General features: G+C 37.8%; 1 protein-coding gene across 3 annotated transcripts; it reads left to right on the forward strand.

The window, feature by feature from the left end:
- Positions 1-1239: 1239 nt before the first annotated feature.
- On the forward strand, positions 1240-20768 carry DAW1 (dynein assembly factor with WD repeats 1). Of its 3 annotated transcripts, XM_033068887.1 has the most exons (14): positions 1240-1304; positions 2794-2866; positions 4095-4239; positions 7399-7457; positions 8131-8253; positions 9827-9926; positions 11709-11816; positions 12507-12613; positions 15676-15778; positions 16142-16256; positions 17359-17435; positions 19381-19543; positions 20102-20179; positions 20291-20768. In XM_033068887.1, exons 1-13 carry the CDS (start codon positions 1265-1267, stop codon positions 20134-20136), a joined length of 1248 nt encoding a protein of 415 aa, XP_032924778.1. In that variant the 5' UTR covers positions 1240-1264; the 3' UTR covers positions 20137-20179; positions 20291-20768. The 3 variants fall into 3 exon arrangements, with proteins under 3 accessions (XP_032924778.1, XP_032924777.1, XP_032924779.1); XM_033068886.1 differs by having other exon boundaries at positions 20102-20768; XM_033068888.1 differs by lacking the exon at positions 1240-1304 and having other exon boundaries at positions 4100-7457; positions 20102-20768.
- The last annotated feature ends 511 nt before the right edge of the window (positions 20769-21279 follow it).

Here is a 21279-nt window from a genome sequence, read left to right on the forward strand (position 1 = left end):
TATCTGCCTCAAGACTTTCCATATACAAACAAGACAAAAGACTTAAAACAAACAGATAGGAATGAAAAACTCAGAGATCACTTTGTCCCCCAGCCATGTCCTGAAGTAAGTCTGGAATTGACCATTGTATTTTATTTCCTGGCTTTCAAAAAACCAAAGGACTGTCTTCAAAGTGAAGCTGTAGGGAGCCATATGGGTGGTTCTGGAAGTCGGGTATTGTTAAACACTGAGTGGGACTGTCTTGTATTGATCCATTGTCAACAATGTGGGCTAGGAGATCAGCCAAATGAGAAAATGTTTACTGCTTCCCCCTATTGATGCTCTACAGTCATTTCAGCATAAAGCTTGACTCAAATTTTTCCTCCTATTAATGCATTATTTTCTAATGATTCCATGCTGGTTATCTCTTTTCAATTACATTTTTTCTTCGCTTTTTGATGAAACGCACGTCCAAAGGCAGTGAAACTGATGCAGGGTCTGGAGCACAAGCCCGTGAGGAGCAGCTGAGGGAGCCGGGGGTGTTTATTTGGGGACAAGGAGGCTGGGGGGACATTATCACCTCCAGCTCACTGGAAGGAGCGTGGAGCGAGGCAGGGCCGGTCTCTTCTCCCAGATAACAAACAAGTGACAGGATGAGAGGAAATGGCCTCAAGTTGTGCCAGGGGATGCCCTAGATCGGATATTACCAGCTGCGGGGGGAATTGGTGGAACCACCATTCCTGGCAGTGCTCTAAGGCCTGTGGCCCTTGGGGACGTGGCTTGGTGGTGAACAGGAGGTGCTGGGTTAATGGTCGGTCTCTATTTTAAGACCTTTCCCACCCTTAATGATTCTATGATTCTTAACTGTATTTTCATAGTTGTGCTTCAATCTTCAGTATCTATTTTAAAAATTTAAAGTGATTCGGTTTTTATTTTTTTTTAAATTTATTTATATTTGCCCTCTTTTCTTACTAAGTAACTATTCCCTTTCCAAAAAGCTTTCATACATTTGCTACGCCGTTACTAGTGGCTCTTTGGCACTCCGAATGTGATACATTCGTTTAGCGCACTCCGTTCTCTGCTCTGGGCGCGCAGCCCCGGCAGTTGAGCACGGCCGGAGCAGTGCCAGCACCGGAGCAGTGCCAGCCCCGGGGCGGTGACACCGCGCTCCGGCCGCGCTCCCGGCGCTCCGCCATGGCGGGCCCACCGCCCTCAGCCCTGCCGCGCCTGCGCCCCGGGCCGTTGCCGTGGCTGCGGGCGGACGCGCGGGGCCGGGGCGGCGGCGATGGCGCTGAGGCGGCTCCTGCTGCGCTACTTCCCGCCGGGTGCGGAGCCGGGCGGAGCGGGGTCCGGGTGCTGCCGGGGCCGTGCCGGGGCTGTGCCGGGGCTGTGCCGGGGCTGTGCGCGGGGCTGCGGGGTGCGCGGACCGCCCGGCATGGCGGGTCCCCTCAGCCCGCAGGCTGGGCACGGCCGGGGCTCCATGGCGCTCCATGGCTGCGGCGGAGGCGCCGGTGCTTGGCCGGGTGCTTGGCTGAGAGGCTCTAATTAGTGACTTGCTGCAAAGTCCAGGCAGTCGTACTCGCATCACAGTAAGGCGTTTAAAAAAGTCAGGAGTGACTGTAGGTGACGCGGAAAAAAAAAATAAAATTGTATTTGGAAATGGCTATTAAGCAAAGAAAGTTGCTACTCTCCAGAGCTACCCGAAAGGAGGCTGGAGCCGGCTGAGGGTCGGTGTCTGGCCGGGCAGCCAGTGAGAGGATGGGCACGCACAGCCCAGCTGTGCCAGGGGAGGTGTAGATCGGATAGTAGGAAGAAATTCTTCACAGAAACAGTGATCAGACCTTGGAAAGGGCTGTCCGGAGAGGTGGTGGAGTCACCATCACTGAGGTGTTTAAAGACTGGCACTCGTGCCAGGGTTTGGTTGACAAGGTGGTGTTCTCTCATGGGTTGGACTTAATGATCTCTGAGGCCTATCCAACCTAACTGATACTTATTTTATTATTTTAAAATTCTTTTTTTTTGTCCTTGATTTATGAATTTTCTGAGCCATGCTTTGAAAAGCAGTGCTGGCAGACTGTCATGGTTTATCCTGTACTCAGGTGGCTCAATGAAATTTCAGAAGTGAAACAAGCTGGAGATGGCCGGCTCAGGAAGTGTATTGGAAAAAGGGATTTTCCTTTCAAATTAAGCTCTTTTCCTAGGAACTTTGTAAAATGCAGAATGACACAGACATTCATCTAAATTACGCTTTCCCACAGACAATCAAGGGGCAGGTAAGCCCTTTATCAGCTGTTTCAAAACAAGAAGCCATGTGGTTAAACATTTTAATACTCTAGTTCAGTGGAAATTGCAGAGGTGCCAGAGCAAACCTGGAAATGTAAAGTGTCTTATGATTTTTGATACATTACTGCACTCAAGCCTTTGCAATCACTAGAATAAATATAATGGGTTTTGTACAACATGTTTTCCAGGTTTTCCAGGTTTCTTGGAACACAAACTACAGCAAGTATCTTCAGGACAGCTTCTTTAAGATTAATGCTGATGAAATTATGCAAAAAGAGCTTGTTCATTTCTACAATAAAAAAACCTCAGAAATAATATTGTTTAATATCTTTTTTTCATATAAGCACATCAGAGTTGTTCATCACCATGCTTACTCTCAGTGAGAGCAGCTAACATCCTTCCAGCTCCAACAAGTGGGACTGGGTCTCCTGAAGTCAGTGGAGCTATAAAAGTGGAAGGGTTGCTGTCTACAGTGTGTGCTATGAAATTCCAGAAGTCAAATCATGACCTGTTTATCACTTGTTTTTAAAGGAATTATTCTGGAATACGTAGAAGGTGGTGAGTCAAAGACCAGATCAATAGATCTGCTGGATCTTAGACCTGAGTAAGTATGATATCACTTTAGATAGCAGCACTCTCTACCTTTTTATAGCACGTTAATGTACAACTCTATTTGGCTGTGTTAGACATAACTGAGATCAGCTATTATGTAGAGCCTACTTGCTCTACTCAGCCAGCTCTGGTAGGAAAGGCTTCAGAAAGATAACAGAGTGACACCATTGAATAAAGTTGCCCAAATCCATGGAGTTTGGTAGGCAGAAGGACATGAAGTAGATTGTCTTAATACCAGCATTGATATGGAAGAGGCCTTGCATGTAAGGCCAAGTCAGTAGATAGTGTAACCTGGATATGCAGGATGAAAAATCCCAATTTAAAAATTACTGAGTTTTATCTACCTGGGACTGTACAGTGTAGTCTCTGTCAAGTCTCTTTGGAAAGAAACTGTCTGGTGTTACTGAACAGGAGTATAAACACTAAGAGGATACTAATTTAGTATCCTCTAATTTAGTAGTAGCTCCCATTTAGAAGACTGATTCAGAAAATCCACTTTGGACTTGAGTAATTCCCATACTAACAGAAATGCTTGGCTTTCTTGCTAAACTGATTTTAAGAGTGATTTGTGATTGTGATTTGACTGCTGGGTATTGTCAACTCTTAGTTTCCACAGAAAGCCAGAAATCAGTAGTTATCTGATGACATGGAAAGACAACCCAGTTCCACAGACCAGCTGTGAACCCCTTGCAAGGGCTCCAGTACACTGGACCATGTAGTAGTTACTGTCACAACTAAGAGTTGTACAAACAGACATAAATTACTGAAGCTGCAGACAGAGATAAATTTAAGACCTTGCATATATAATTTATTTTGTTACTACTTCATGGGTAATTTGTTTAGAATTTATAAAATTCCAGTTTAATTCAGATATTTAAACTGACAGTTTGGGATACACATCTCCCATGGCTGATACTCCATGGAAATCATTTGGAAAGATGAATTCCTTGGCAAGGTACAATTTTAAAAAGTTGAATTTTACTGTACAACTTCAGTAAGAGAGGGAAGGAAATATAAAAACCAAAGAAGATTGATCCTTATTTCTTTAGGCCTTTACAGAATGATATAAAAGCATAACATTTAATTGCTTACTTCAGTTTCTCTGCAAGTAAATAATATTCTTGGGTTCAAATTCATAATTATTGCCAGAGGATGGAATGTGGTGGGTTTGTATATGGGGTATTTCTTGAGTTTGTTTTCATTTTTTTTCTCATAATTAGCACAGATGTTACAGCCTTAGTAGAAGAAATCCAAAAAGGAGAACCTCTCATCACAGCTCCCTGCTTGGAACATGTCATACATCTAGTACAAAGATTGCAGGAGAAACTAGGGGAAAAACAGATTCACAAATTCTCTCTTTTCAAGGTCAGAGGCATCTTTAAAATAATTTTGGGCATTTGGGGGAGTTTAAGTTGTGATACTGTGAGTATGTTTTTGCTGCTGTGTATTGTGCTCTGTAACTGATTTCTTGGCATGTTTCAGTCCTCTCTCCACCTTTAGAGCAACTGAGTCTGGCCTGGAATTCCCCCAAAAAGGCTGAGAGGTACAACTGTTCCTAGACATTGTTTACACAGGCTTCTGCACTAGGGTGTATTTTGGATGGAGAGAAGTCAATCTTTTATTTGTCAAATAAGTTTGTGGGCCAGCAACACCCATAGTTACATTTGAACAAAACCTGTACATACACCCCAAGTAAATTAGCTTTTGGGAAAGGACCAAAATATCTTCATACATGTGTCTGCTTGGTCTTCATTTGATGAAAATTGTGGGATTTATGCTATTATTTTATGGGGTTTTTTGCTACATGCAGTTGTCATTACAAATCCTGGTTTTCATTACTTTCTGTCATTACTATTATCTTTGAATATTCATATATTGATCTTTGGCTTACAGACAGCACTTGAAATATTATTTTTAAAATGTAGGATTTTTAAGAAAAACGATTAGAGAGACAGTTCAGAGCTCCAAATCCAGGACTGACTCTGTCAGAGGAGAATAGAATTTAATTGTATTTAATTGAAATGAAACTTTCTTCCAGAAATTGCATGCTACAATCTGACATTGTTAAAGGTTGTATCTTTATTGTGTCAGCAGATGGCAATGTGTAGCTGTTAAACTATGTTGGTCAGTGCCAGGGTGTTTATTGTTACTTTAAATTAAAAGAGAAAAAGAAGTTTTGTGTTGGTTTGTTCAGCTAAAAAAACCCTTACATGTTTCTAGATATCACTTTGGTTCTTTTGACCAACAATACTCATCTGGGTGAATTTCTGCAAAGATATATGTATTTAACCTTGAAAACAGAGCTGTGTAGCAAGGCATCTTAAAAGTTTCTCTTCCAAGTTATGCTTTCAACTGAGATAATGCCTTGCTTTTCAAAAGCTTTAGAATTGTTTCCTCATCACAGAGACTGACAAATCTTCAAATACTTGTTCAAACTTGAGTGTAAATGATGTATTTGTTCATTGTTGGGTCTAGGGCTGTGTCTGAGCTTCTGTGTTTGGAAATAATAGAAACAGGCAATTCCAATCAGTGCTGGCTTATTTCCTTCGCTCAAGAGTGGTTAGAAGTGTGTGAAAAGAACTTTTTTGTTGTTTGTTTCATTTAAGGCTTCCGAATGAAACATGAGTACAGGTTCTTCTGAGATACTAATAAAATATAAGAGATGGGTGGGAGTGAGATTTTTTTTTTCCCTTAAAAATGTTCCGTGTGTGCATTGTTTGGGAATAAATGGTTTTTATTCTGGTTGCACTAGAGTATAATCTGAAACAAGTGTATAAAGTCATCTTTTTGTTATTTCCAGTAATTGTGATGATGGTGTGTTAGGCACCCTGCAGAGAAGTGAGCTTTTATAGCAATTTCTCAGATTTTAAACTACTCCATGGCATAGGATGCTGTAGTGATTTGCAGATTTTTATCTTAGGTAGAGCTGTAGCAGATTTTGCAGAACTGAGGTATATTTTTTCTAGTATTGCCTTAGGGTTTGATTATTGTATCATTTGCACAGGCAATTCTTGCTGGCTCAGAGTTCTGTGGATGAAGCAACTGCAGCCCTGGGCATTGGAAGAACAGAATTAGTCTCATAATCCAAAATTACATAAAACCCCGTCTTGTTTTCCTCCCTTTTTCATAATTTTAAAATACTTTTGTTGTTTAGAACTGCATGCCTGTAGTCCTAAAAATGTTCTGGGTGAAATTTCCATGAATTTCCATAATTATTGATTCTTACATGCAGATGGATATTGGGGCTCTTTTTAAAAAAAAACCACAATATTTTTGTCATTTCCCCATCTTGATTGCTCATTCCTTCTTCTATAGCTGAAAGTACAACTTGTGTTGCTTTCTCTAGAGAGCAGAAATTGCTGTTTCTGTAACATAAAATGCATTTTCTGTTTCTCTCTCCCTCTCAGTCCTTCACTTATCAATTGTTATTTCCATTTTGATGAGTCCCTACTCTTCATAGTAAAAGATCTGTGAGCCTTTCTCATTTTCCTTTTGGAGGCAGGCAGCTTGGAAAACTTCAGATAAGAAAAATAAGTTGAAGCTCTGGTAATGCCAGTGATTGAATCTCTCTGTTCACAAACAGTTTCTTCTTCATTTTTACACCACAGAAAAGACCTAGTATTTTTAACATCCCTTTACTTCACTTTCAGCAATTGCTGTGATTTCCCAGTTTATGATTTTATTGTGCTTTAGACTTGGGGAGAGGGCAGCTTGTAATAAGTGACAATTGTTCAAGTGCAAACTGTGTTTTACAGCAGCCAATTTATTCAAACACCAACCAGATTATATTTGTTTGGTTCTTTTTAAAGTATCGTGGTGTGGTATCTTCCATATGCAGTATCTGAAACTATTTTCACCTCTGTCTAATAAACCTTAGTATGTTATAATGTTATGATGACCATGGCTCATTCACATGAATGATCCTATACTGTCTTATTAAAGCACCTTAGAAACAATGTTAGAGAACAGTGCCCTCCATAATCTAAAAAACACATGCAAAAAATGAAATCCTGTCTTGGAATTTTGTCTTACTGAGTATCTGTCATCATCTTGTCATGACCTCATAGGACAAAGCTGTAGCTTACATCTCTTCTTCCTGTTTTATATAACAAGGTTGAGTGCCAGCTGGAAGCATCCCATACCCTAGAAGTCTCAAATTTAACTGGTTTTCTTGGTTCACTAGGTGAGGCTTAGTATTAGTTGGGATTTCTTTCATCAGTGATCTCACAGTCATGGTCTCCTCTTTTGTTTTGCCCATTCAGCTGTGGTCTAGAGTTGCTTTGCTGGTCCCAGAGAAGGTGAAGAAAATGCAAAAATGGGGGAATAAGCCATTCATTCAAGTAAATAATAAAATTGAAATCAATACGATATAACATCTTCAGTGATCTCCTGATGATTAATGTGGGATTTCTTCTTCTTTAACAGGAGGAGGAGAAAAATTAATCTGTTGAATATTTTGAGCCATTTTGTTTATTTTGTTAGCATCAAATGTTTTTCCTTTCACTGCCCCCGCTTCTATTCCAGGTGCTTAGAACACACATATTGCCTCTGACTAATGTCGCATTTAACAAATCTGGTTCCCGGTAAGTTGCTTTCAAAGTCAAAGTACATAACCATTAATTGAAGTTTTGTACTTGTAAATTAAATGGTAAGGAAACTTCAGTGCTCTTATCTTGCTGCAAAAGGAATTCAGCTCTGCTGCTTATAAGCAGCTTCAGGCATAATTGGGAATTATATTCCAGGCCTCTGGGAAAACCAATGGGATATGCAAAAAAGTAGCAGGTGAGATTCAATTGATGTGACTTTTTTCTTCCACAGCCATAGTCTGTTGACAATTACCATATTACATATTATAGCAATAAACTAAATATTGCTAAAAGCTGAATGAGTCTTTGACATAAACTCATTTGGGAGTTTCACTGTAGTGAAAGTGTAGCTTTCATGTTAATTGATTTCACTGTGGACTTATGCCTTATCATTTTTTCCTTCATGTCTTGAAAGCAAAAGCATGCTTTCTAGTTTAAATACTATAAAGATTAGAAAAAAAGTGTTTTTATGAATAAGATATTAGAAAGAAAGAAGAAAAGGAACCTCTATGGTCATAAATCTGTATTTTTGGATGAAAGAGGAGATTTAACTAAAATCTAACTGAAAGAAGTCTAGCTAACTAAAATCTATGTAAATAAATAATTTGGCTGTGCATTGGGACCACTAAGATATTTGCTGTATTCAGAAATGAATTTCTCTTTGCTTTAGCTTTATCACTGGAAGCTATGATAGAACCTGCAAACTGTGGGATACAGCATCGGGAGAAGAGCTGCATTCTCTGGAGGGACACAGGAACGTTGTCTATGCAATAGCTTTCAATAACCCCTATGGGTAAATAAATTTCCTCTGGCATTCTTCATAATTACTGGTGATGTTATTTTGCAAATACTCTAACAAAAAATAGACTATTTCAGATTGAAAGAGTTCAACTTCTGAATTTGTAGAGTTCGAATATATCTAATCACTGTGGGATGACACTGTCATTATTTGTACAAGAGATCCATTCAAACATGTTTTCTGTTGTCATATCTAAAAATTAAATTTAGAAATTTTAACCACAAATTTCATTAGGTATTCAGTCTTGAAAAAAATATAAATGAGTCAGTTGAATATATTGAAACAAAGTTTATTTCAGTATTATCTACATGACCAGATTGTGTTCTGAATGTTTATCATACTCTTCTGCCTCCATGTAGTTGTATGTTATGTGAGATAGAAGTACTTACAACAATCTGTATTGCTTCAGTTAAGGAGAAAGAAGTGGATTTCTCCATTTGCCATTACCAATTCAATATTATTTAGGACATGATTTAGAAATGTCACAGCTTTTGAGTAATTTTTGTAAAATCCACAAGGTGCTGCTGTGTGAACGTCAGATACTAATTTTTGCACCTTTTGTTTTCTTCAGTCATTGTTTGCCCTAGGTTGAAATTACTAGGTGAAGGGAATTACATGTTAGCTACTGAAGTTTCATTGTTGTTTGCTTCCTGAGGAAGCTGTCATGTGTGAGAAAACCATTTTTTCTGTAAAGTAAGATAAATTAATTCCTATTTTTCTGTTGAATCCCATTACTGTTGGATGTCCTATTTATCAATTGGACAATACACAGTAACATCAAGAAATAAATGTTAAAAGATTTGTTCTTACACTATTTGCTCTTACACACTTCATCTCTTTCTTCTATATGAAAACTTAGGCCCTGCTGTGTCAATGTCTTATATTCTGATATTCTTTACTTTAAGAAAGCATTTAATGAAGTTCATTTATGTAGCTTGGTGAAACTAATGACAAAAATCTGTGCAAAGATCAATAATTAGATTTTAACATAAAAGTGGAGAAGCAACATGCAGCAAGACAAAACCTGATGAGAACTTTGAACTACTTTTGAATTAAGAATTTGATAAAAAACCTTTTTCTTCTGCTACTCTTTAGGTTTTGGTACACTGGCCCTTGGTACATTTTCTGGAGACTTCACTTTAGTCTTGCTTTAACTGCAGATGGTCACAACACTTCCACTGACTTCAGTGGGAGCAGAGTTCAACTTCTGAAATTTAGGTGAACTGCATTTATGGTTGTTGATCAGCAGTTGTTATCTGATGAAATGATATAACTTCTTAATAAATCTGTAAGTGCAGCACAACATCATCCCTAAAGCAGGTCAGTCATGAGTTATGAACACTCCTGTGTTAAGAGATAGGCACAGTAGCTCTCTCTTACAAACTCACTATGTCTGCTAATTTTTTTGCCTTGCTGTAACTTGTGTTAATGAAATCCTGCTGCAGGATCTAATAGTGTTGCAGTGACAACCAAACAGCATGGGAGCTTCCAAGGCTGGCTGTTGTTTCTCTGGAGTCAGTGGGTTTTTCTACATAAAAATGATAGGATATATCTTTTTTCTATTTAGTGACAAGATTGCCACTGGATCTTTTGATAAAACCTGCAAACTGTGGAGTACAGAAACAGGACAATGTTATCATACATTCAGAGGACATAGTGCAGAAATAGTGAGTAGTGGAGGATGTTTCTTAATCCTTTATGTTTCCTATTCCTTTATGTTTCCTCACACCATGGTTGATGACTGTGAGTTCCAACTCCGGGTGAGCTCCCACTGGCAGGCACAGTTATTGTGGCAAATCTATTCATACATCCAGGTCTTGTTAACATTTCTGCACTGCAAGGGAAGATAGTGTGACAGTTCTTGAGATAGAATAAACTCTCATACAGAGTTTGAAATTATATTTTTATTTTTACTTTGTTCCTATTTTCCTTGCTTGCTAAATGTTAAAACAATGAAAAATACCATAGCAATTGGAATTTTCAGTTTATTGTACATACTTTTTGTTTGATTACATAGCACGTTTTTCTAGCTATTTTGCATTGCTTCTCATATTTGCAGAACTAAATACACAAGAACATCATTGCATGTGTTGTTGTCTTTCACACAGAGATCTGTACTTCATGTACAGATTGGAGCTGTAGAGGAACGAATTTCTGAAATGTAGAGTGTGTTAACTGGTAGTATGTGGGATGCTGAAATGTCAAAGATCTGTGAAATTAAAGCAGTTTAAGCTTAAAAATGCTTGGTTTCCTCTCCCATGCACTAGGACCCCTATCAACAATAGAAAGTACCTTGGTTCGGTTTAAAATCCAGCCAAAGACATTAAAACTCTGAATTTCAATGATGAATGGGGTTTTTTTGATTTTTAAAAATAGCTATACAATCACTGTTCAAAGAAATATTGCTGAAAACTGTTTGTGAAAAAAAAAAAAATTAATTGTAAGAGGCCTTAACTAGAGAAAAAAAATGGTGGTTTACCATACTGGAATTTGGGGTTTGTTTCAGTGTGTTTTTGATTCTCTGAATACTCTGAGTTACCCCTTACAATTGAGAACATGTTTGCTTATTGAGAAAGGCTGCAGTGATTTTGTTTCCACAAATCAGTCAGGTAAATGCTTAAAGGCTTCTCCATTTTTTCTGACTTCTTAGGGGTTAGATTAGACCCAGAGTGTTATGAGTTGTGCTGACAAGTAATTAGAAGATAATTGCCAGCAGGAAATGATGTGTTTCTCTGAATCAGACCTGTTTCTGAAAGGCCATTATTGCATCTGATACACTGCTGGCAAGAGCATGCCCATAGTTACTCAGGATGAAAAAACTGAGCTGCTCTTTTCCTTTTTTAATGGCCCCTGATATTTTTTATTTGCAGAGCAATCACACTGAATAATTACAGAGAATGGGAGGATGATTACATGATTTTTTTTAATCTGAAAAATGAATTGAAGTTGTTGTTGAGCTTTTGTTCTTGCTTTTTCTTAAATATGATGTTGTGGCAATGCCCTTGGCAAATGACATCGATAATGACACCTGATAGGGTAAGAGTGCACAGACTGTGTTTGTGGGTTCACAGAACTGTTTGGATGATCTTTGCCCCAGTCTCATCAAGTAACAGAAAAACCTACCAAATGATAGTGCTAGGGAGGACTGTCAGACTGGACAGCAATTGGAGCATTTCAAAGAGAATTTTGAAATGAAGAAAAAAAAGCATGTGCTTGCAAGGAGTCCACTTGGTTGAGTAGTTATCCAGAGTTATGCAGTAAGGATTTGTTACTGTTCTAGTGAGCTGTTGGAAGAATTCTGCAAGTTTTCTGTATGCCATAAAATATTATCAGACCTTTGTCTTATTTAAAAATATTAATCCTAATCCTTGTTTTACTTTTTTTTTTTTTAGTAAATATATATAAACAGACTCCTTTAAACTTTTTCTATCCAATGTTTCTTGCTACAGGTATGTTTATCATTTAATCCTCAGAGCACACTGTTGGCAACTGGAAGCATGGATACCACTGCCAAATTATGGGATCTAGAGAAAGGAGAAGAAGTAGCCACTTTAAATGTATGTTTGCATTCTCTATGTTTTTCAGAGGTGTTCCTTGCTGTCTTGGTTTTCCAGCTGAGATAAATAACAGTGTAACCATTACAACTGTTTCAAACCTTGCAGTTTCTTTTACCAGGTGATCCCATAGTGACTGCAGTTACAAAACAGAGTAAGAAAACTTGAAGGGAATGAGAAAGCTGTGGTATTTTATGAGTCCTATTTATCAAAAGACAGATTTTCTCATTGCAGTGACATTACTGCCATAGATTAGAATCCCTTCCATCACCTGTTAAAAGCTGCTGCTCTGGTGTTGGTTGTGACCTCCTCTGTATGGAGGAGGTACCCCTGAGCAGAGGACAGCCATCCAGTTACCTCTAGATTGCCATCTCTCTGTGCTCTGCATGACTTGTTGGCATTCCCCAGGGTCAGATTGGCCTCTGCTGCTTCAGTGAATTTCTCTCACATAAATCCTAAGTCATATGTAGTGAGGCTTCCTGCTTAAGTGATGTGCCTGAGTTTTTGGGGTTGCTGGGACATTGACTATTCCACAGTTGGGTAGATCGTTCTGTCAAAATTGTGATATATTGGACAAGACAGTAAAAAAATAGTGATGAGGATTATGCTGCTTAAAAAAGACTATGTGTTATACTATATTAGTGAAAAAGTAATAATGTGTATTCTCATACTCCTTTGAAAAAATTCTCTCAGGGGCACTCAGCAGAAATTATTGCTCTGTCTTTCAATACCACTGGAGACAGGATCATCACTGGCTCCTTTGACCACACAGTAGCAGTATGGGATGTTGGCACTGGCAGGTACTAAAGCACTAATAAATATAATTTTACTTTGCATGATTTTGTGACAAATTAAATAGAAAATGTTGAGCTACACCTTACAGAGCTTGTATTTCATTTAGTGTATATGTTCAGTCTTGTAATTTGTTACTCCTGCTCTCTTTGTTCTTTTGAAAAGGAATGCTGCTCATGAAATGCTTTTGTATGTATTCTTTGTTTTAAATTTCTATCTTACGAGCACTAAAGAGGCAGAAAGGATGGACAGATCCTGTGCTTGTTCCTGGTGAATTCTCCAAACAGGAATATATTTTATCAACATGGAAACTCATGACTTGCAAGATGTCAGACTGTTTAAGTAGAAAGTATATTTTATGCTATAGAAAATTATTCTGGTTATGTTATCTTTAAAAACTATAGGGAGTGTATTTTTCCTTCTCACCATCCTTTGTCAATTTAAAATATGTTCTCCTTTGACTGTAGAGAACAAAATCTCTTGATTAAGAAGCCAACAAATAATTATGCAACAGGTAAATATGAACTTGTATAATAATAGTGACCAATCCACTTGTTTTTTCAGTGTGAAACTCAGTGTAAGTAAAATCATAAAATGACAAAGTAATTTATGAAAATAACCATTCTATTTTGTTTACAGGTGTTGTACTTTTTTTGTGAGAGCAAGGGGAATATCTCTGAAATTTATATATAAAAGGAGAGTGAGTGTATAGAGGTATCTTGGGATAATAGACAATATATATAAAAGTGAGACTGTGTGATTTATAAGTAGTGTACACACAGTTTATCATTTAAGGCTTGATCCTGTAATCTGTAAGCTAATTCAACATCAGCACTCATTCAGCAAATCGACCTTTGAATTCAACTTCCTTCAGCCTGATGTTCTTGCAAGTATTTTTGTTTGTAAACAGCCTTTTCCAGATTATTGTCTGAGCCTACAGTGAAATCAAAGTCTGGAGATTTTCATGTTGCATTTTTTTTCTATGAAATCAATATGGACTTGACATCAGGAATATGAAGGAGAAGATTCTCACTGGCAGCTCTGCTGATTAGCTAGTGGGCAGTAGAATTGTTCCAAGGCCAGCGGTCAACCTTTCAGATGGCACTTGGGCATGAATACATTTAGGAATATTGGAAGGTTGCAGTCAGAAAGACTGTGAGCAAATCAGAATTTGCTCTCAAGAGGTTCTGGTAGATTTGCAAAAATCTTGTAAGTGAGGTTTTGTGTGCTTGTTTTTCAGTGTGTGAATTACATGAGGTGTACAGCTTTCCAAATTTGAGTTTTTCTGATTTTGCTGGCTGACCCTGCTGAGCATATGTGTTCCTGAGTTTTATTCTGAGTAGGTGCCCTGAACTGCCCTGAGGGAAATTGATGTAGGGACAAGAAATCTGAATGAAGTTCGAGATTTCTTAATAAATACTATGATTAAAAAGAAAAAAAGAGTGAAGAGAAACACACTTTTGTAATCCAGCTCTGTATTTCCATGGCAGATACAGTCTGCTGTAGTTCAGTTAAGGTAACTGCAGAGCTTCATTTGGCAAATCAACAGCCTGGTCCTGTATCTTGGGTCAGGGTACTGGACACCAGCGTGCTGAGAGAGAGCAGTTTCTCATTTGCAATTATAGTCAAATAGTATAGCATCCATAGATCACATTTCACTTGGAAACAGAAGGCTTAGGAAATACTGTCATGACTAAAGCTGATTGCTTTTAATAAATAACTTAAATGGAATTTTTTATGGCACTTCATAAACCTCTCTCATGCGTTCTTTCTGTGTATCTGATAATGGTTTCTGTGAGATGTTCTCCACATTATTATTATTTATTCTGTTTATTGATCAGATTTTTATGTCAAAGCTTGACATAAAAATATACTGCCTTTTTGTAAAGTGGACGTTTAAGCTCTCAGATTTTAAATTAAAACCTTTTTCTAGATATTACTAGGTATTTTGGGCATTAGGTATTACAGTAACAGCAGTCTTGATGATCAAATAATTTGTTTAAAAAATTAAGTTTTCCTCTGTTATCTGTTTGATTATTTTTGATTTTACTGTAAGAAAATCTACACAATTACAACAGTGTAGACCTCACAGTGTTAGAAAGTTAAAGGAGTAATTCTGTAAATTGCTAAGAACATAATCAAGTTTCTGTTATTATAAACAAATAGCAAATTCAAATCCTCAGGAAATTTTCTTTGCTGTTCATTTAGCACATATATTAATTTAGCTGCTCTTATATATATTGTGAAATGAATAAAAGCATTTCAGTCACTTAAACTCAGTTGTTTTTCTAGTCTAGTTTTTCTGTTATTTACAGTCTGCTTCTCTTAAGGATGCAGTGATATTAGCATTGTGATGATAACCCAATTTGCTAATCCTTTAATACATATATATCTCAATTAATCTTTTTTAGGCTTTGTTGCCTTATAGGCCATTAATTAATAGGAAGCAGTATTGGCTAATTGTAACCTCTCTACTCGGATAAAGCTGAAGAATTTAATGGGACTTGTATTGCCAGTCTTGTGCAACAAGACATTCAGGATTAATGAGGATTAGAAATCATATTTCACTTGGGCTGTCATTTGCCTGTTATGTGGGAACATGCTCGCATTAAGTACCTGATTAACTTCCATTTGATCTTCAGTGGATTTTATAAAAGGTTTAGATTATATGGAATTTTAAAGATGTACTGTTTACAGTTCATTGAAGTAGGATAATGGGAGAGTAATGTGGAAAAACATGCTGTATATGCTTAGCATGTAGATGAATACAAGGAATCTGTAGCTGGTACTGAAAATCATTGCATTTCACTGGAAATAACATTCACTAAAATATTTTTGAAAGAGAAGGGAGGAATTTTCCATTTTATTCTTTACTGCCTCTTTTTGCCAAAGATAGAAATGGAATTGATTTGGTAGTAGAATCCTAAATGAGCTGCACCACTCCATTTAATTGCTTTAATGGTGAAGACTTGACACCTTAACTATACCATTTTCTAAACTTGTAATTTATATGTGTATATAAAAATACACACTATAAATGTAAATTATTATCTTTCAATTTTTTTGGTAGGTTGTTACATACTTTAATAGGCCACCGAGGAGAGATTAGCAGTGCCCAGTTCAACTGGGACTGTTCTCTCATTGTCACTGGATCAATGGACAAAACATGCATGGTAAGCTGGTTGAGTAGGTAGTGCATACAGCTACTTGAAATATTAAATGTATCTTTTTTTAATTGAGATGCATTATTTTGAAGTAGTGCATATAATGAATTAGAGAATTTACAACTAAATGTAAAACCTATAATCTTACTTCTTTCAGTGAAGTCTAGTCTTGTTTAATCAATGCACTGAACTAAAAAATGTATAGGACTTCACTAAACTACCTGAAGAGTGACTCATTATTGATTTGTATCCAGCTTTCATGTTATTACATGTCAAACAGGAAGGGCCTCTACTAGCTGCTTTCTCAATCAGCTAGATGTCTATAAAGTAAATCAGTGCAAAGCAGCAGTGCAGTGCTGTTTGTGTGTGCAGCTGTGGAATGCAGTGACAGGGACACACATAGCCACGCTGGCAGGGCACAGCAAGGAGGTGCTGGACGTGTGCTTTGACTACGCGGGGCAGCGCATTGCAACGGCCTCTGCTGATGGTGAGTGAGGGGCTGCCACTGCGCCACTGCGGGGGAGTGCAGCTGCAGCATCAAACACTTTGTCCTTTCCCTTTGGCTCTGCTTTCAATGTAGCTTGATGAAGAGGAAGACTTGATTCAAAACTGTAGATCAAGCAATGTCTGTTGCGTTACAGAAATTGGGCATTGAATTTTAAAAGTTTTTTCCAGTGACAAAGTTCTTATTTTCATACTTCAGTACTTCAACTCATACTTCATACTCATACTTCAACTCAACATGTCTTTCCCCTTTAACTTCAAACTTAGAAGGAAATATTTCATTTGTAGCTGGAAATACATTTTAAATGTGTACGTAAAAAGCTTTGCAAGACTTTGATTTGGTGGCTCAGATGTAGGCATAAATGAAAAATGTAATTGGAATTTTACTGGTGGATTTTCTAGCAGGCTTTTCTAATGCACAGCAAGAGAATACACAATAAAGAGGTAGTGAAAGAAGCAATTTTGTTTTGTTACTGGTATGCAGAAGTTTTGTGTGTTTATTATTTGTCTAGGAATCGCAATAAATAGTTTTCTGTATTCACCTGCTCAGTTATTTAGATTATACTTCATAATGACAACACTGTATTAGTTTTAGATACACGATTCTGGAAACAGAATACCAGACTGGATGGGGAGGACTATTTGGATCTATTTTCCTGTACTAGCTATATTAAGACAAAAGACAGTGTAAATAGCTTCCTGATATTTAATCAAGATCTTTTAAAATATAATTAATAGATTATTAAATGAAATTAATATCGGAAATATAAAGAAACTTCCTAAATATATTGTACATGCATTCTGAAATAACAGGCTTCAGTAAGCTGTGTTCTATGTGGACCTTTGTATTCATATTTTAGGAATTTTCCAGGAGAATCCATTTCTGGTCAGGAAAGGAAGTCAATCTTTTCCAACCAGATTGCAGATTCTTTTTAATATACTTTACCCTTGGAGGAAACTCTGAAGTCTGCCTTCTATTTCTTCCAACATTAAACCTGAGATGAGTTCCTTCTGACCTTATTGAAATGTTCTTATTGAAATGGGTGCTTGAGCATAACTATCACATATGGCTCCTACTGCAACAGGGTCAGCAAGAGTCTACAATGCAGGAACAAAACAGTGCATTGCAAAGCTGGAAGGGCATGAGGATGAAATTTCAAAGGTAAGTTGTGTGTGGTTTGCACCTTCTTAAATTTGACTATATGTGACATCCAATCAAACAGTTATTCCTGATGCAGGAATACTGTTAATCATTATACCACCACATTCTTTAATATTAGGAATGTTAGGTCTGGCTAAGAAGTTAATTTTTAGTAAAAGAACATTCCTTTTGGTTAAGGGCTATCAGACAATGATTGTTTACTAATTTCCCCTTCTGAGCTGAGGCAATACTGGGAGTGCTACTCCTGTGGGTTCCAAGAGCCACCTCTCTGTATTGTCATGTCGTTAGATTTGATTCCTTGGAATGGTGGCAGCTCCTTAAGTCCATCCCTCCAAGGGGTGGACACCTGGCTTTGTTGCTATTGAAATGACTAATTGTCCTTAGCTCTTTCCTTTTCCTGAAGCAGTTTATCAGTTGGGTCTGCACACCCACTTGGTAAAGAACAGGGGAGCAGAGAGGGAGATGCTCTCTCAGAGTTCTTTCAGTGTGATCATTGTTAACAGAGCTCCTGTCTGACCTGTCCTAAACCATGCCTGTGCTATTCTGACATTGGACTCCCACATTCTCTGACAGAATAAGCACCAGGTTTTTAATCTCTTGTTGACATCTTAAGGCTGTTGCCTCTAAGGCTTTTACCATCACCCCTATTCCTTGATCCTACCAGATGTGCTCCTCTTTACTCTTTGTCATTTCTCTGCATACCTGATTTATGGAGTGGAACAGAAACAACGTATTTTTGTGGAAAAATACATGGAGAATCTTATTTTCAAAAGTGCATAAGGGATTTGGAAATACAAAGTCTGTTTCAAGAATCATTGGTCATGAGGAGTGTGCTCATATCCTTTGCTTATCTGGCTCAATTTTGAACACCAGGGTTCTGTTCCAAATGCATTTAGTTGCTTCCAACATTATACATATTTTTCAAACTTTGTTATTTATTGCTTGCAGCTTTTAATTATTCTTTCAAATAGATAATCTCCCTAGCTTCCAAGCTAATGTGCTATGTTTGTGCTGTTTTTTGATGTATTTTGACATTGAAATATTAATATTTTCAATCTAGGATAGTTCTTAATGAACAAAACTTAAATGCTTTTGTTCTATTGATTTGTCTATATAATTTGCTGAGAGAATAGTAAGTTCAAAAGGATTGGTCTTGCCTCAGTTACTGAAGTCACTGCAGTATCTCACACTCAGTGTAGGCCCACTGACAGTCTGAACCCCTGCTGCCAAGAGAGCGGGTTAGAGACAGCTTCCCTCAGGGCCTTAGTACCAGCATCATTTCAGTGCTGGAGGAGAGAATCTCCTCCTCTGGGAGTGTATGGGAAAGGCCATTTATTTCTGCAGATATTCTATGGAGATGTGACAACTTAGGAATGTTATTACTTGGAAATTGGATTTCTGGGGAGCAGATATTTTGCCCTCAGTGACTAAGCAATTTTGAATTATGTAATAAAGTGGTGTGGTCCAGTTAGTGCTCAAAAAATGTACCTGATTATCTGGAAATCCATGCACTTATGGCAGTGAATGTTTAACAAATATGAAGACTTACTATAAGATTAATTTTTTCCAGTGCAGATTCTGATACTACACAGACGTATGTTATTTAATGTAGAAGTCTATAAAATATGCATGAATTTTACATTGGAGTAATTACTACATTTAAGTAAAGCTGCTACTTTTGCTACCAATTCTGATCTTGGTGGTTGCTCTTTGGAAATTGTGATCCTGTGGTAAGGTCGTGGTATATAAGGCCTTTGTAAATACACAAAGTTTTCAGAAGTTTGCCAGCATGACTCTAGTGGAATACTACCCTTGATTTTAACTTAAAAACTGGATGCAAGAGTTGCTGCTTTCTATTTTCATCTTTCAGTTACTTTGATGTGCTTCTTTCTCTAGGCATACTGACTTGCTAAGTAACATAAAGTAATTTCTGAATTTTTTAAAGGTGTGTTTCAACCCTAAAGGGAATTGCATACTAACAGCCAGTTCTGATAAAACAGCTCGGCTCTGGGATGCTGCTACTGGACACTGCCTTCAGATATTAGAGGGTCATGCTGATGAGATCTTCTCCTGTGCTTTTAACTATAAAGGTGATAAAATCATTACAGGTAACTAATATATTCTGGCTTTTCTTTTGTTTTTTTGAGAGACATCTGAAATCTAGCTACAGCAAAACAAAAATAGTCTGAAAACTTTCTTGGGGCCAAATGCAGGTACCAGCAATGACTTACAGTATAGTCAAGAAAATCTGGAACTTTGCTTTAGATCTGAGATTTATGGCCATGAACAAATTTGTGCAAAGGCATAGGCACGCCCTCCCATCTCTCCAGTGGGCACATACCAGCACCAGAGCAGTGACTAAGCCATTTTCTCACAATGCATTGCTATGAGGGAGGCGTGGAGGAACAAAGGCAAGGGTTTCTCAATGGGAACACGCCTTTTGTGCATTTGGTACTGAACTGATCAGGTTTCCTTCATTTCAGTCATGGATGCAGGATGATCTCAGCTAAAAATATTCCCCAATATCTGCTTCCTGTTGCTTGTTGTGGAGAAAAAAATATTTATGGGTACACTCCTGGGTACACTGTTGATGTAGGTATTAACAAAAATGGAGACACTGTGTGACAGACCTAAATGATTCCTTCACAATGTGTGTTTGTTACTAGGGAGCAAGGATAACTCCTGTAGAATCTGGCACTGACAAGAAAAGGAAGGATCCAGTTTAATGTGTGCCTACTTACGTTGTGAGTTTCAGAGTCAATAAATTCAGCCTTTCAGCTTTGTTTTCTTTTACTCTCTTTGTTCATCTTCTGTTGAAGTAGAAGAGTTACCTAAATTTGATAAGTTTGATTTAGAAATGGCATTGCAGAACTGCAGAAGTTGGAAGGGACCTCTGGAGATCACCTAGTACAACAGCCTGCCCTGCTCAGAGCCCTGTCATCCAAGCAGGCTGCCCAGGACTGATGTGGGTTTGAATATCTGCAAGGATGAAGACTCCAAGTTTCTCTACATACTGCGTAATATTTGATTACGTGCATAGTAAAGAAGAGAAGTAGAGTTTTTTTCCCCCCTCTTACTTTTAAATGGAGTAGTTCCTTATATTTACATTAGTCTGTGTTGTCTCTTCACTGAGTAGCACTGAGAAGAATCTGTCTGTTATTTCAGTCACCAGAGAGAAATCATGATTAGTAAGAATGAATGCATAGGATAGCTCAATTGCTTTATGTGTAATTTTTAGCTTGTAACTTTTTAAATAAAAAACAATAGTAATCTCATTTGTGAAAGGAGTATTGATATGCACTTGCTTTGAGGACTTTTGTATTCATTTTTTGTGTGTGCATAATAAAATACTAAATACTAAAAATGCTAAAATGCTAGTTTTGCTTTTTGTAATATAGTGCCCCCTTCACATTTCTGGAGAAAACCAGCAGCCATTTACAAGCTGCTTTGCTATTGCTATTGCATGCATGCTGCAGTTAAATTCCTCTCTCATACTGGCCCACTTTCCAGTTAATCCATTCCTTTCTGCTTAGTCCTCATTGTCCTCTTTTGAACTGAGGTAGAAAAACCCTAAAAATCAGTAATGACTTAAACTTGGAATCCTGGCCCAGCATGAAGAAACTCCTCTTACCAAAGATTGGAAGCCAAGGATCCTGACATAAACTAATAGTGGATGAGAAACTCCTGCAAGTTATTTACCAGTGTATAATGAGCTTTTAGCCAGGTTTACCTCCCCCAGAAATCACCAATAGGTTTCACCTGTGCAGAGCTGGCTTTACTTCCTGAGAGCACCTGGAAGTGCAGTTGCTCTTTGCAGGGGTAGTGAATGAGCAGCACTGACTCA

Source organism: Catharus ustulatus, chromosome 10, assembly GCF_009819885.2.
Source record: "Catharus ustulatus isolate bCatUst1 chromosome 10, bCatUst1.pri.v2, whole genome shotgun sequence".
Lineage (NCBI taxonomy): Eukaryota > Metazoa > Chordata > Aves > Passeriformes > Turdidae > Catharus > Catharus ustulatus.

Coding starts and splice junctions, on each gene's coding strand:
- DAW1 (XM_033068886.1), top strand. CDS start 1,265: ATGGCGCTGAGGCGGCTCCTGCTGCGCTACTTCCCGCCGG. Junction 1,305..2,793: donor GCTGCGCTACTTCCCGCCGG/GTGCGGAGCCGG, acceptor TTGTTTTTAAAG/GAATTATTCTGGAATACGTA. Junction 17,436..19,380: donor ATGAGGATGAAATTTCAAAG/GTAAGTTGTGTG, acceptor AATTTTTTAAAG/GTGTGTTTCAACCCTAAAGG.